A 16,850-nucleotide genomic window follows, 5' to 3' on the forward strand; every position below is an offset into this window, starting at 1 on the left:
GCTCTACTTTTATAATTAGATTTTTTGTGAGAGACACATCAGGAGGGCAGAAAGCCTGGCTGAATTTTTTTAACGCAAGAAAACTATCCACCTTTCAATTTAGTATCTTTCTTTGGATTTCTTTGCTCTCCAAAAATAAGGTCTGTAGTCTTTAGACATCCATTTTTTAAATTACTCATCCCTCTGATTTAGTCGGATGCTTCAAAAAAGTTTGAAGCCATCAGAGTACTGTAGAACACTGGGGGGAAAAAGACGCTAGAGCTGCCTGAAAGTTACTATGCACACAATGCACACACATATTCACTTGAAACCTCAGGCAATGCTCCCTTAGTTAGCTTAACTTAGTTAAGTTAACATTTCTTGATGGGAAAAGGTCAGTTTCATAACCAGGATACAAGAGATATTTGAAAGCATGGTCTAAATCAGAACAATAGTAGTAGTCACAACAGTAGACATTTCTGAACCAAAGTTTGATAAAACTTGTTATTTTACTATCAAATACATTTACGTTATTTCAAGAGTTTAAATAAATTTTTAGAAGAACTCATTAGTCCTATAATACTTTTCACATAAGGATCACATTACCATAAAAAACATGGCAAACAAATAACTAGATTTCCCACCATGACTATATTTCTATACAGGTTTAATATTTATATTTAGATTTTACTGTAATTTTCATATCATTAGATCATTTTTACATTACAGGTAATACACACTGTATTACTTGAAATTGTATTACTTGAAATTGTATTACTTGAAATACTTTATCCTATCAAGTTCATTCCTAATTTGAATACATTAAAAAATAACCAACACAACCTTATCTGTTTTCTCCAGAAGTGTGAACAAATATTTTTATTATGAGCCTCCTTCCAGCTTAGACACTTTAAACCTAGTTATAGAGGAAAAGTACTTATTTTTAAGCATCTCATCAAGTGAAAAAGCATAGAAGTAACTAACCCATTAATGTGACAGTCACCCACAGGGAACATCACATGAGTAACGGAAACTCCTACTCTCAAGCTTATCAAAATGCCGTCATGTCAGGTAAGTTTCTTCTTGTCCAGTAAACTTGAGAAAGATAAACTCTTCCAGATAAATAATGCATCTCCTGAAATGTTTTTTCCAAGTGTTTCACTGTACAATGTAGTAGTTTGCTTTACCACTCAACAGCATATAGATCCTTATCAAGGACTGCTGTGAGGTCACCAGTGAAGGAACGACCCTCCCACTGCTGTGGAATGTCTCAACCAGTAAGACCAAAAATGACTAACGATCCCAGATAACTGCACAATCAGGCATTCTGACACCCATTCTGACATTTACTTAGAATGTAAAGGCAAAATTTAGAAAGCAAAATTAATCCTAGTCGAGTGGATTTGCAACCATGTGCAGGATGGAAACAGGTTCTACCAACCTACTGGGATACCAGTACCTACTGGCAGCACCAGTGTAAAGGTGCACAAGGAGGAGAAAAGCACAGTGCCTCTATACCATATAAAGAAAGCAGAATGAAAGGATAAACTCTTATTTTGACCCTGAAGAGTTAAAATACATCAAATACTATCTTCAAAGGCCTTGGAATAAATTTGCAACCCCAAAGTACTCCTTAAGTGGCAGTTCTTTCAAACAACAGGCAGAAACAGCTTTGGTGCTGCAACACACATACTGAGCTTCCATCTAAGTGAACAGAGAAATTCTGTAATAACCAGCAGAACATGCCCATACTATGATGAAGAACAAAGAACTAGCTTTCACTACAGATCTTTGCTTCCCCCTTGTGCAATGGAGAAGTTCTCCCCAAAACTGCCCTAATAATCTCACAGGCAAGCACCCTGACCTTTGTGCTACCACTGTGCAACATGAAGCTGATCCTAAAACGCGACATGAATGAGAAAACCACCTCCAAGTCTCCACTTTCCACCCCTGCACTCATTACAAAGCCTACAAATCCTCTTCTTCCACGACCTACCACCTTCAAAGTACAGAGAGTTAAGGAATAGATGTGTCCGTCTGCCATAAACAGAGGGGGAGGTTCATGGCACAAGAGCTCAGGCAGTTGCAGCTTCAGAAGCCACCACTGCGCTAATGAGAACACGAAAGTTGTGGTAGCAGCAACAGCTACAGTTTTTTAAGTGATTTCCTGTTCCCTGCCTGTTCACCACTCACAGGTGAAGAGAGATAGCAAACGAGCATGTCAAAACAGGCAGCCAGACCAAGCTAGTTTCAGAAGGGCTTTTTGGGGAACAACTTCACCCACTGGACTGCTATTCCGGGCCTGAGGCTCAAGCGTTGACTTGGGAGAGGGTCTCATTGCCAGCACCAGCTGATGAGCAGTGGCTGCAGAAGCTCAAATTAGCTCAGGACATTTTTTTGTGGGGATCCCTACTGAGCTTACACCACAGCTGCAGACAAAACATGCTGTTTTTTCTACTATCATCTGCAAACTTCCCAAACCCAGCTGCCATGAGGCAGACACGCCACTTTCATACAGACAATTAACTGTTGGGGGATACTATAATGGCATGAAATATGCACGAACCATTTTTTAGTGTTGATACACAAGATCTATGAGTCTTTTAAACCATAACTGATGCACATCTGAATGCACAGTACTTCCCAAATGCACTGATAGAATCTGTATTTTGGGTGGTTGTTTTTCCTGCGTTAAGGCATCATGCAGATATTCATCTATTGTATTCCAAGATCTGTCCAAGAACCGGCAGGAGGTTCACCAACCAACAGTGACATTTCAAAACGGTCAGAGTTTTCAAGGACTCTTGCCTACTATTCTCCCTTCAGATGCAGGTTTGCTACACATCAAACAGCACGAACACCTCCTCCTGAATGCTTGGAAACCTTGCTTGTCCTTTATTGTAATGGTCGATGAAACCCACTGTCAGTACGCAAATCTCAATAGTAACTTTTAAGTGCTTCCTAGACACCAACGTGAGCTTTTGGGAGACTGGAGCAACCTTACTAGATCTGAGGAGTAAAAGCTTGTTGTTATAACCACACACAGAGTCCTGAACAGTAGCCGAGAACAAACGACAGCGTGCCATGGAGGGAAGATGACAAGAGATCCGGACACATGTAATACTGCTTGAGGAATCTGGAAGATACCAGGAGACTGTGTGCTGACTGGTAGGATGGAATTTAACCATAGGATGATTTTTTAGAGTTTGTTCAATCCAGTATAAGTATTTTCCTAATACTTCATCCTTTGAAAAAAAACCATGCACTACCAGAGGACCCTGCAAAAGCAGTGAAGTTACTGCTTCCTGAAAGTATTACACGACTGAATGAAGTATTCTGGGTCAGGGAAGCAGCTCATGCCCCTGCTCTAGGCACAGAGCACAGACACAGGAAGGGGATCCTGTGTTCAGACTGTCACTTCACAGCATACTCTGGTGGTTAATCATTGTGATGCCTGCAAGTGAACACAGTAAGAAGAGTATCACTGCAGGAACAGTTTTTCATCAAATGCTTATAAACTTAATGCAGAAGCTGAGAGGTGAAGAACATTAGTATATATATTCCGAAAGTCAATAAAGAAACCAACTGTGATCCTGCTTTAAATCTTTAAATTTTTAAAAGGTGCTGGTAAGACTTCAATCAAACCAGTTACCTATACATTTACTGTTTAGAAAACTGCTGATTTTAGCCTGTCACAAACTATAAAAGAATGAGCCACTACAAAAAGAAAAAAAAAAAAAAAGGGAAGAAAACCTTTGTTTCTAAAAGGAACATATGAAAAGAAAGTGAAAAGGGTTGAAGTTAACAAAAAACGCTCACCTTGTTGAGAAACCTTTTCTTCCTCCCAACCACAGAGCATATTGCCGTACTACTATTGGTATCCACTGTCAGAAATACCGGGTATGGCTACACCACAACACCACGTGGAGATCCCCATGTTGGCTTGACATGAGGTAGCTCTGCAGCAGCAGCAGAATAGCCACATTTTTGTGGTGTTCAATGCATGGCTAATTGAACTGGTGTGGCTATGCTGCTCCAAGGACTCAAGCTAATATTTTGAACCAGGTTGCACTGTGGCATGCTGATGTACAAGCTAATTTGTTTTCCCATATAGTACTGTACTGTGTAATATTGTTATGCACAGAAGTCTGATATATTCAATACATACATACTTCTTCCTTCAGCTGTGCCACAAAGCATCAACTTACATGCCTTTATTATTTTCCTGACACCCACGCACAACACAGTTCAGCCTTGCAGGTTACGCAAGCAGAGGAGCACAGCGTTCCCTTCTTGCCTTGGGGATCTTTAACAAATTGCTAGCACTGCACTACAAGGTTCAGAGAGAGGTAAAAGCATAAGTTGCATTAGTGGAACTGCTTGCATGCAAGTTCAAAGGACTCTACTCCCCACTACTACAAGAAGTAGCTTGTGTGTAGTAGGCAAAGCAGCCAAATATTTTCCACATGTAGCAAGTGGATAGGCTTTAAAACACAGTCTCAGATTTTACCTTAATAAAGACTAGCTCTAACAGGCTTTCCTACTATACTCATGTGCAGTATTGCACATAGCGTGAAGAATATTGGGAGGGGATATTACAATGCCTGCAGAAAAGTTTGGTGTTAGTCTTACAGGTTTATGTTGTTGGAAAGGCCCTGCTGTCTTATAATGGAAAGCCTCCTGCGTGTCATACTTTGCTCCTGGGATGCAGCACGTTGGCGAGCAAGCACCAAATATACCTAAGCAGCACTACAATAAATCAAACGGACAGCCCAGTTTCAGTCTCCATGCACTCATGCTAGCCTTGGCGGAGCCACTGAAGTGTTTCAGCAGCATTCTTCGTGGGACTCAAGTTGCCGGCAGACTGCAACACAAGAAACCAGTCTGGGTCCGGCACCACAGCCCACCTCTCAAGCCCTTCCTTAAAGCCAGGTGCTGCAGCGTGCTTCCTGAACACACTGCAATATTGTTTTACAAGCCAACTCAACTGGATTAGTGTCTTGCTAAGTCATTTGAGTATGCCTGTGCTGTGCTTCCTATTATCCAGAGTAATTGCCTTTTTTTTTTCCCCCAGGGCATACCAGCTCCTCCAATATTCCAGATAACAGAAATGGTTTCCCTTAAGAAGGGCAAACTGGTTTTGTCCTTTTAAACGGTGTTCTTCCTTGTTTGCCGACTTCCATATCACACAGTGGTAACATGTACCAGGTACATTTATTTTTACATCTCCTCATCCAAAATTGTGTCATGCACTGAGTAGGTGTGTTATCAGCTCCCAACACAGTCATCATCTGCTACACCTGATACTGCCTGTCCAGAATTCAGCATATCACTCCTAGCAAAGGACCTACGTGTCTGAACTGGCTCACATGCACCCAGCGTTGGACTGCTTGTCTGTTGGAGGGGTTTGCTTTTATATACGTCTCTTATAACGTCACTTTTCAAGAACCTCTCTGCCTATGCATGTGATTTTAAAGAGTACTGAACAGGAGAAGTAGGATGGGAGATTTATACCAGGAAACTCTTAAAATAGGATAAGAAATACTAGAGAAACACTTCATGTAAGAACTCAACTGCAGTGCTCCAAGTCATGAGATATCTCCTCAAAAGGCACACAGACAAGGTCAAGCACTTCACTACACAGGCTCAGCTATGCAAGCATTATTTACAAGAAAATCTAACTTCAGTAGAAGTGGTCAAACTTACGAGGAATACCTGAAGCTGGATCTGTGGTAAAGAACTCACAAGTTTTGAATATTCCTTGGATGAAGATAATATCATCCACCCCACTGAACTACGGAGCCAGGACGTGAAACGAACTTTTCTGTGTAGCCACGTATCATAGTGTAGCATCCACTGGCACCCATAGTACAGAGATGATCCACAAAGTCATCTCACGGGAAGTAATACAGAAATAGTCTGTACTTGCTAATAACTTTGAAGAATATTGTTTGTTCAGGATACTAGTGGTATATTAGCAGAAATAAAATTTGGCCATCAACCAAGCGAAGATCCATGTAACAAAAAGAGCCCAAGGGTCTATCTATGGCTAAATCTAGATGATGTTTTTTAGGACTGTTTTATCAACTGACTGTAAATAATGCAACAACAACCTTGCCCTGAACGAAGAACAATAACAATCAGGACAGCTACAGTAGATAAGTGGACTTCAGAAAAGCTTAGCTGAGCTATACTTAATCTGTTATATGTCAGGGCCACCTTGTAATACAAAAGCAAAATGCATTCAGAGTGAACAAACCCAACAGTATTCGTGATCTAGAAACCTGGAAATGCAGCTACTCAGTAATCTGCACAAACAGATACATAGCTGAACTCCTTTTACTGATGAAATAAAAATACTCAAGTTTTTCATTTACTCAGTCAAGATTTTGTTCAATGCCAGCAGCCAAAGATTTTCCCAAATAAATGTTATAAATAAATTGTGCTAGCAGGAAGCTACAGTGCCTTCCTCCCACGTCTCCTAGAAACAGTACATCAGTCTACCAAACTTCAGTCATCTCTTCTGCCACATTTTGTCATATTAAATGTTTGGAATATTAAACAATAATTTAATTCTAGCAAGCACACAGGCTTTTTATTCGAATCATAAGCTATCTTCTCTTGAGCACATACAGTTACCATGTCTGGGACATAACAAAAGACAGAACTGACTATAGGGTCAATCAAAGTTCCATGAATTTTTACAGCAAGAGGAATAACGTGTGATGAAAAATGTCCAAAACTTAATATTCTGATTAAATTATTCTATGTAATGAGGATCAAACACCAGTTTAAAATGCATATTTAGCAAGAAAATATCCTAATCATCTCAGTCTCCCTGTAGTTTAAAAGAAGAGTTTCGTTTCCATCAAAACATCAAGAGATAAGAGAGGCAGCCTAGAAACACTGAGGAGACAGGATGCAAGATGGGGAAAAGGGACTAATGCAGTATCAATCAAAGGGAGATAGGCTTCATAGGACATTAATTACGAATTTGATCTATGTACTGCATCAAATAAAACATAAGGATTCTTGAGTTATTTCTCTCATTTAGACCTCTAATGACAACACAGACTATTAAATTGATCTTTATATTGTTTCCACAATCTCCTGGAATTATACGATATAGTCCACTGTTATCTATTTTGGTTTATTCTGAAATTAGCAGAAGAAATAAAACCCAAAGAATTCAGAGAACATGGACAATAATATTCTCATCCAAGATTCCATCAACCTTCATTAGATTAATATTACCAGATGGAGCAAAAAGTTATAACCAGCTGCAACTGCTGCCACTGCGAGCCACTGGTTACTCTCCTATGTCTTTCAGAGAAGTATTAAATGCAATTTCAAGAATTAACTAACTAAGAGAATCTACAAGAACTAAAATACTTCAAATGAGTTAAATAATTATTTAGGTTCTCCTAAGGAGTTTCAAAATCAAAAAGAAGTTTTTAAAAAGGTGAGTAGGCCAAACCAAGATTTGCTTCCATAAAACTAGGGACAAGGGTGTCTCTGGCACTCTTGTTAAAACACTTTGCATAAGAAGCCCAGTAAGAATCACATTACCAAAATGTAGTAGAGCTCTGGGGTCATCTACTGTTTGTTTTCCCATTGCTAAAGTGGGCAATTCTGCAGAAAGGAGTGAAAGCAAGGTAATGATGAAAACAAGGCAAAAAGAATACAGGAGCCTCTGACATTTCTACCACCGCATCTACGAAGATGCTAAAGCCCTTAATCTAGTAGGAATATAATCAACAGCTGGGTCACTTTTTTAAATTACCTATGATACACATGGCTAAAGAGAGCTTAGTATTACTAAGTTTTACCAAATGGTATTGTGATATGACTTTAACCAAACGTTATAGATGTTAAGAAGTCTGTCAGAGCTGGCACACCAGGCTAGAGGAGCCTTCAGTCTGACCCAGCATGATCACTCTTATCGCTCTTGAACCAGGTGTCTGGTTATTTTATCTAGGGTCTCCGATACAGGTCCATTTATCCACCAGCTGTGCCTCAACAATTGTTTGTCACTGCCCTTCTGCCAGAGGTTATCACTCCCGAGACCCAGGGGCAGAACAGAACATGGACACACATGTACGTTTCCCTGATGCAACATCAGGCACTCATTCATTAGCTGCCTAAAGCATCAGATTCTGCACATCAGTGACTGAATCCTACATACCTGCTGCTACTGCAGCAGACACTTCAGCTACAAAGGCAGAAACAAAAGTCTGAGGGCAAAGGGACATCTTAAACTGTCACAGTTGTGCACCAGGTGAGCGTATGTCACTGCCACCTAACTCTGTGCCTCTACTAGAGTTTGTCAGTGCACCAGTACCAGCCAAGTCTTATTGTGAAAAATCACTTTAGGTCAGCAGGTGAGTTCAATAAGAGTGTACATTGCACCAGTTTTCCCGAACAAAAAAATTATTTAAAAAAAAAAAAAAAAGTAAAACATTTACTTTTTGCAAATGGCATCTTGTCTAGGTTTTTCTCCTAGCACAAGTATGTTTCTTATGACTCCAGTTTTCCACTCATCCTTCTGATGGACCTATCCTGGAGAAACTTTTAAATACTGACTGTGGCTTTCCACCCATTCAGCCAAACAAGGATACGCTTCACCCCACCTTCCTTCTCATAAAATTATACACAGACACATGCCACCAAAAGGTTGTTCTTCTACAGTACCTATTACTGGAGGAAAAAAAAAAATTAAAAAAATGATCTGGAGCTTCGAATCAAGTGCAGTGTCACCAGATCCATCCGCAAAAACTCGCCCCCCCCTCATTTGGACGCCTCAAACAGAATACAGCTACAACTAACGCCCCTTCTTAAGCGGCAGACTTATTCCCCCCTTGCTGGAGGGTGCCTTCACGCTCAGATTTGGATTTTTGCGTGCAGCACGCAGTTAGTCAGCAAAGTTTTGACTTGTCCTTTGTCCCAGCCTGCTCTGTAGTGCCATAGCCCACGCTGCAGCTCTTCGCCGCCGTTCCCACACGCAGCAGATTCCTCGCCCTGTAAGCCAGCTCAGAAGCAACCCTCGAGGCCTGCCAAGTCCGTCCAGGTACCGCTGGGATACGAAATGATTTACGTATGCCGCACGTAAAAAATAAACAAGAGCTGGAAACGTGTTTGCCCTTAAACCTGCCTTGCCAAAGAAGCGGTTTAAACGACAGCCTTCGCGTTAGAAGAGAGCTCTTTCTCCGCTCTGATAGATACCTCCATACATTTTTTGTCACATATATCACCCCAGAGGGTGTATACACACATATATACACACAGAGAGGGAGCTGGGGAGCCGGCCCCGGGACAGCCGGGCCGGGAGCGGACCGCTCCGCCCAGACACAACCCCTTGCGGCCGGCCGGCCCAGGCGGCAGAGCCCGTGAAAGCGGAGACCCCCCCCTTCCCCTGGCCCCCTCCCCGAGGCACGGCCGCGGTCCCGCAGCGGCAGAAGCGGTAAAGCCCGAGTTTAAACGCCAGGCCGCGGTGTCGCGGGGGGAAAGGGGGGGGGGGAGCCAGGCCGGCGGGCTGCCCTCCCCTCCCTGCGCCGCCCTCCCCTTCACCCCGGGGCTGCGAGGGGGCCGGTACTCACAAAGCCCGTTGGAGCCGGTGCTGGTAAACATGGCGACGGCCCGGCCGAGGCGGGCGCCGCCGGCGGAACCCCCAGAGGCCGGGCGGACCCCCCCCCCCCAGGAACGGCGGCGGGCCGGGGACGGCGCGGCTAAGGCGGCCGCGATGGGCCAAACGCCGCCGTCAGGCGAGCGGCCGGCGCCCCCTGCAGCAGCTGCGGGGAGCGGCTCCTGTCAGGGGCCCTGAGGTACGGGGAAGGGCTGGGGAAAGCTCGGGGCGTAGCCAGGCGGGGGATAAAACCCGAGTTCGCCTGCGTGCACGGTACCTAATTACTTCTGCCTTTATAATTAGGGTTTAAATTTGAAATTTGTAGGTGCCTGGGGGAAGCTTGGCTCCTCGCGCTCTTGGAAACCTGTGAGAGGCGCGCCCTGGTCTTGGGAGTCCGTGAGGTGAGTGCCGGCTGAGGAGCCGCGGGTAGGCCTTCGTTACAGCTAACGGAGACATAGTCGATCAAACAGTGGAGTCTGGAGAGCTTTGCAGACGGTCAAATGAAGGTGTCTGCTTTAGGGTGGAATTAATTGCTCCCTAGGCTCCACCGACTGTACCGAACTGACCCCCACCGGCTGTAACGGGACGTTAGACACCTAGTTCTCTACCAGCGTGGTAGACGCCTAGTACAAGGTGACCCAAATTCCCAGCTTCATGCCAGTAGTGGTATAAGGCTGAAATTTTTCGGGCACCAGATTTCAATGGCGTTTCCAAGGGAAGTCATGGTTTGCTGAAATAAGGCACGCTAGGCATTGGACAGGTGGGGATGCTCTGCTCTGCATCGCAGGTGCGAACGTCGGGAAGAAACAGGGTGAGGTTTGCGCGCTGTCTGTTTGTGCACTTGACAGGACTGAGGGCCTCAAAGTCACATTTAGTTTGCCATGGTACAAGACTGAGAATAAATGTCACTCTGGAACTGGAAAATATAACTTGTCAGCTAGGTAACAAGTTTTAACAGGCCACCATTAGTAAAAACTTTTTAGGCAAGTCATGATTTGTTAGATTCCATAAAATGCCTTTTAATATTTACCTTCAAATGCCTTTTAATAATTACATTCAAACACAACTATTAAATAGCACTTGTAAATGTGAAGATTCTGAATCTTTGTAAACAAAATCTCTTAACACTGCCAAAGGCACATAAAAAGACCTTATGCTTGGGTCCACAAAGACTTAAGCAAAGTTCAGCATATCAGTGTGTAATTTTAAAATGTCTGGCTCCCAGCACTAATTTCAGATTTCTGTCGCTCACTTGTCCACTCTGTACGGGGCCTGCAGTCAGGCAGGTAGGAATGGGATTCACAGTCAGCTCACAGAGCAGGAGGTATGTCTAAACTAGCCAGAAGGAAGAACCAAAGAGATGGTGCACTGGAAATCCTGACTCTCTCCCAGGCTAGGGTTCTTTCCTCAGCAAAGAATTTGAATTGGATTCACAGCAGAAAACCCATCGTTGTAGTTGTGTCTGGCTACAGACAACTGACTTACACTTGGCTGTTAAAGCACAGCTGGAAGAAGTGGTTTGCTACAGAAATTCTTGTTTCTTTCAAACACAAATGGCTCTGGCTGCTGTATGTTACACATACAAATTCTGTCTTGCCACTATGCTGCTGAATGCGCATAATCATACATAAGTCACTGGCAACCCTCATTTCTAAGGAAAGAGGAGGTAAGTAATGCGGTGCAAAGCTTATAATAGTTCCAGTGTGCAACCTCATTGGGAAAAGCTTGCATGCCTCCTGAAGCTTTAGGGATCTAATGAGGTACTCATGGATTAATTAATCACCCTTTTGGACTTTTTGACTAACCTCCACTTAAAGTAATTAAGCCTTATTGTGGATCTGGCTTTCATATAGGTGAGGATAAAACCTGCAAACTTTTCCATCCCCGCCTGTGTAATAGGCTTAGGATTGCTGTTTTGATGCTGCATACAAAGCTCGCTTTTATTTCTTTTCACAGTCACGCAGAATGGAGTGACAGAACAATCATTAATTTAGAGGTTTACAGTCCTGATGGCCAAGAACTAGTGTTGTTCTGTTTTATAAGCTCAGTTTTGAAGATTTCCCTAGATTGATGTCCTACAAGGTAATCGCATTAGAGGGATTCTTCTCAGCAACATTGAGCACTGGAATTGCATTGAAGTCAGAATCATTAAACATACTAGAAACTTCTGTGTGTATTTTGCTGAGTAAGGATGCATTTGGGCAAATATTTAAGAGCTGTTTTGAAAGCAGCTCTGTGGACTTGTTATCACTGACAGATACAGCAAAACTGAATGAGTAGCAATAGTTGGCAAGCTTCTCCCAACAACATACCAAAATACTTTCGGATTTGTCAGTACTGCTGGGATACAGGGAGCTGGCTCTGAATTTATTTGCCACTGTCTTACTTAAGTCTACAAATATATTACTGAGTCTTTGAAACATCTAATGATATCCCTTGTTTCAAAAAAGATTTAAGTCAGTTTTTCTGGGATTAGATCAGATGTGATATGCTATGTGGTTTTGAGAAACTACATAGCCCATGCTAATAATTATGGTTTCACATACTGATTGAACAGTAGGTAGAAGAAATGTAGTTTTTGCCCTCAGATACAGTGCCAAGCAGAGAGGTTTTTTTTATTCCAACACCATCAGTGTCAACTGGTAGCTTGTCATAAGAATTATGCAAATTATTTGCATTATTTAAATATACAGTGTTGTCCCCTTTAGAGTTAAATGAAATCATCAGTCCTCATACTTCCCTTGGAACATATCCCAGAATAGGAAAGCTAGCACTTATCTACTAATCTACTCAGAACAAGCTTAGAAGGCTTTGACACTGTTCAAATGTCAGCTTAAATATCTCCATTTGTTTATTACATCTAGTTAGTGGGGTCAGTTTGGTATGTTCAAAATAAAGTTATTTAAATTTCCTGCTCAAAAGAAAATCCCAGGAGACTGGAGTTTATCTTTCTAACTATTTTCTAACATGATTAGGTTGCTTTCTTCTCTGAACTTGTGATGTTTTTGAACCAACTCTTAATTACTAATTAATCTCTAACAGTCAGATGCTCCCCTGCCATATAGAATGAAGGATAGCGGCAGAGTAAAACAGGGTGGAAATGTAACACCTTGCTCAGGAATTTTCTGTCTTAATTCAGTGCAGGTTAATGATTCTGCAGGTTAATGGCAGGTGGTCTAGTCTCTTTGATGTCTGGGGCTTCCATGACATTCATAGTAGCACCTGCAGTTATTACAATTACCTGAAAATATTAGCAGATACCTGAAAAGAGGTTAATGTTTAACTTAATGATTTCAGTAACTTCTCCCTACAACCCTCATCTTCAGTTACAGAAGACTGTAAAGAAGCCGTGTGCCATACAAACCCTGCAGAGGAGACTTCTGTGACAGTGCAGCTTGCTGATCGCAGCTTGCATGGGAACAGGAGGAAGGGCAGAAGGCAGAGATTCACTGGGCTGAAATCAGAGTGATTGGTCCTGTGCCTTTCCAAAATTAGAGAATTTCTCGCAGAAAGCGAATAAATCTTTGTACTGCAGCAAGCCTGCTGTCCTCTTAAGCTGTAGTGGGTTCATTTTCTTACACAGATTTTTATTTTTTTACTATAGCTAGAAGATACAGAACACTTTCTAGATTAGTTCTTTCCATGTAGAGCTGGTAGGCTTACAGTTAATGTGAAGAGCATGGAGCAGCTAAAGGAGAAACCTTTAGGTATTTCTTAAGTACGTTCTAAAGAAGTGTGCAAAGGCAGGCAATCTAATGGAAAAAATGGCAAGACTATTAGGTTTTATCTCTTTTTTTTCCAATTGATTTTGCATCATACTATTATAAAAAAATGTTAAGACTGCTCAAAAGTTTTCCATTTGTTATGGTTCTAGCCATTTCAATGAGATGTTTTGCAAAACTTCAATCACCGTCTTAAACCTGAACTCCATAGCGTCGTCTAGTAATATGAATATGTGGGTAACTATTGCTTCAGTAACTTGGTTCAAACAGCACTATCTTGTTTTTCAGCTAGAACCCTGGAATGGGAGGCAATGACAGTACAGTGTTTAAGGGACTGGCTCATCTGGAGCTGAGCCAAGTCACCAGCTGGTGGCTACCAGCAGCCACAATCTCCTGCTCTTTGCATTGTTCGCCTCCATCCCCAGCCAGGGCCTTTTCATGCCTACTTCAATCCTTAACCACCTTCCAACAAGTGTCTCTTATTGCGTCCCAGCAAGTCACCAGAAATGTGCTGCATCTGCCACCTTCTGGATTCAAGCCATGCCCCTCAAATGTGGGTGAGAGGAGAACAATGGTGCAGTGCGTCCTGCAGAGATGCAGGGAGGAAGCACAAGAAGAAAACTACTTGCCTGGACCTGTGGAGGCAACGTTGCTTTCTTCTTTGTGTTGTATCTTTGCGGACTGAACATACACGCTGACAGTTTTACGCTGAAAGTCTTAACCATCACTTCTCTGTTAACAGTCGACCAGGTGATCCCAGGCACGGACACCACATGCACCCAGATGTTGGCATCTCTGTGTTCAGGGGCAGCACCAAGCACTTGATCAGCAGCTGTGTCTCTAAATACTTGTAAAACACTCCCTTTAAACTTGTCATCCTTAAATTCTTTGTCACAGAAGCCAGGCTATTTACTTCAATGAAGGTTGAGATCCTGTGAAAAACAAGAACGTATGGTTGCATAACCAGGAACTAGATCCTAATGCAAACATATTAGGAAAACAAGTTTACAATATGCAAATTGATTCTGATGTTTCTTAATTGTTGATTTTGATCTCAGTTTTTATGTTTAATGTTCCTTTCGACTTGAGTGAGACCTCATTTTTCTGAGAATTAAAAATACACTGGTTCTGCTGCCCTTGGCTGAGCAGCTCTCACTGATTTTAGATCACTCATCTGAAGGGCATTAGTTTACTACAAGGTAAATTGCAAAACATCAGTAAGCATCAATAAAATGATGAAATTTAAGGATAGCGCTCAGAAGACCCAATTAAGGAATCCATTAGGAGGGCAAAATATTATGTATAGCATTGCATAATGCAACATACTTGCATATCTGTACTCTTCTATGTGTACTAGAGATCAAGCACTAGCCATCTATTTCAGACTGAATTTATGTCAAAGAGTACCTTTGTGATCTGCAGTATATGCTAAATTACCCAAGATAACTGTCAGCAATAGCAAAAAATTTTAGCCTGTAGAATGCAGAAAATGAGTTGTATTGTTCCACACAGGTATGGCTGTGCTGAAAATCAGATTTTAGAAGATATCTATAGGGGTATTCAAAGGATTTTTTTCTCCCTGATACCTATTGATATTTCTCAGATATCCCCCTCCTCTTGCTTCACATCCGAATTGTAGTCCTATCTGTGTATCTCCGCACAGTGCAAAGGTTATTAAACGCCCGTATTTACACTCAGAGGCAAACCTGTGTTTAAGGAAATATGTGGCCACCCACATCATGATGTTATCAGGCCTGTAGCATAACACTGTTAAGAGATAAAAAAAATGATAAAGCTTCAAGTGGTTCTTCTCCCCAAACGCCATTATCTTATTTGTATTTGATTTATTTAAATTCAAGTATGAAGGAAGTGTCTTGTCTTTTTTCCCCCCCTAACTCTAATTAGCCATACCAGAGGGTGTTTGTGTTCCTGTGATTTTATTGAAATACAATGATCCCTCAGAATAACTTGCAAAAAGTTGAAGAATGTTCACCCCAGAAAAGTACTTGCATGATATTTGCAACAGGGGTATGTATGCCTCCAGGAAATAAGCATTTCTGGGGTTTCTCTTTTCCTCTAAAAATGTTAGTAAAGGCAAAGTTAGGTGCCAAAAATCTATGTCATACAGAAGTGTAAAATTTTGCCCAGCTGAGGCCTTTAAATTGCCATCAGAAAATGAAACTGGTCTTCATTACCAGAAAGAGGAACTATTGTAAAAAAAACCCAACCAAACAGTATGTCGATAAATCACATTTAAATACAGCGGAGCTATTAGAAACACAAAAAATATGGCTTGTTACAATTATTCTTGACCCTATGCTATACTTTTTCCAGTGTGGGCCATTTTCTGTTTGCTGCTACAAGCTCCGTTATGCTAGGGAGATTTCTAAAACTGAGGATGAGATCTAGTCTAAAACTGAAATATAAAACTAATGAAATGCAAAAGCCGGGATTCTTACTGTTCTATTAGCTCCCTTCTCTGCATGTAGGAAGTATTGTTTTTCTTGCTAAGCGCAATTTAATATACTTCAAGATTTTTTAAAAATACCTAGAGTATGTTATACATTGGGGTTGGGGGCTCTGCAAAAATCAGTGTTCGTGGGGCCGGTTGTAGCAGAAATCAGCGCCTGCGGCAAAGAAATCTTTGCTGGCATGGAGGTGATGTTCTGGACCGCACTCAGCTGCCATTCTGGGCCCGTCCTCTCCTCACCCAGGAGGAAGGACGGTGACATTTTCCAGTCAGCCGGCACAACGGTGAGGGCGGTTTTCCACGGAGCTCCCAGGACAGGCTTGACCGGGGCATTAAACCAGAGAAATGAGCGCCGACATTTCGTGCCATCATAATTTTTGAAGTAAACCCCAAAATATCTGGTTGCTGAAGCTTCCAGGGGATTTTTGTGCGCTGCCTTCAGCCTGGACAGCCCGGCCTGAGCTCCGTGCCTCCACGCTCTCGGGCAGCTCGGTGGCTCCTCTCCAGCAAACGTGCCTGCACCCGGGGGAAACGAGACAGCAAGCAGGAATTCATCAGGAGAGGAGGAACTGGAAGGCCTTATTTGAAGGGGTGTCTAAACCGCAACATTAATCTTTTACTATTATTACAGGCACAGGCCGGAGCTCTTGCCACAGACTCCTCTGGGGGCACGTGCCTGCCGGCTGGCATCCAGCAATGTCTTACCTGCTCATATACTCATCTGGCAGTTGCACTAAAGGTTGCATTAAGGCCATTTTTGGCATGTTAATCATGTCAAGAAATAACAATCATACTGAAACTCAAGTTTATTTTTTGTCCCTACTGTAAAGTAAGTTAGCAAGCTTTTCAAGTAGGAGAAAAATAAACCAGCAAAGTCAATAAGCTCATTTGTACATACAAAACATGCATTCGCTGCAACATTTGTTCCTTAAGTAGCTATTTGGTCTCTGAGTATATATACTAGTAAGTATATATTTACATCACAAGTCATGTTACACAGATGACAAAAAAATTACTAGTACAAATATTGGTTTATTTCAAGAATACTGGGCAGGAC

At 42.1% G+C, this 16,850-nt stretch overlaps 1 protein-coding gene and 1 long non-coding RNA gene across 2 annotated transcripts in view; one reads left to right on the plus strand and one right to left on the minus strand.

The window, feature by feature from the left end:
• Positions 1 to 9,728, minus strand: part of UBAC2 (UBA domain containing 2) — a 105,095-nt gene extending 95,367 nt beyond the window's left edge. Inside the window, exon 1 of the mRNA XM_075045927.1 lies at positions 9,576 to 9,728. Within this exon, the coding sequence (XP_074902028.1) occupies positions 9,576 to 9,606 (31 nt within the window). The 5' untranslated portion in view covers positions 9,607 to 9,728. The remainder of the gene's footprint in view (positions 1 to 9,575) is intronic.
• On the plus strand, positions 9,104 to 15,697 carry LOC142039463 (uncharacterized). Its single transcript, XR_012652906.1, has 3 exons — positions 9,104 to 9,439; positions 9,927 to 10,002; positions 13,612 to 15,697. It is a non-coding gene; the product is annotated as an uncharacterized LOC142039463 (long non-coding RNA).
• Positions 15,698 to 16,850: the final 1,153 nt, after the last annotated feature.

The sequence above is a fragment of the Buteo buteo genome, chromosome 14, assembly GCF_964188355.1.
Source record: "Buteo buteo chromosome 14, bButBut1.hap1.1, whole genome shotgun sequence".
Lineage (NCBI taxonomy): Eukaryota > Metazoa > Chordata > Aves > Accipitriformes > Accipitridae > Buteo > Buteo buteo.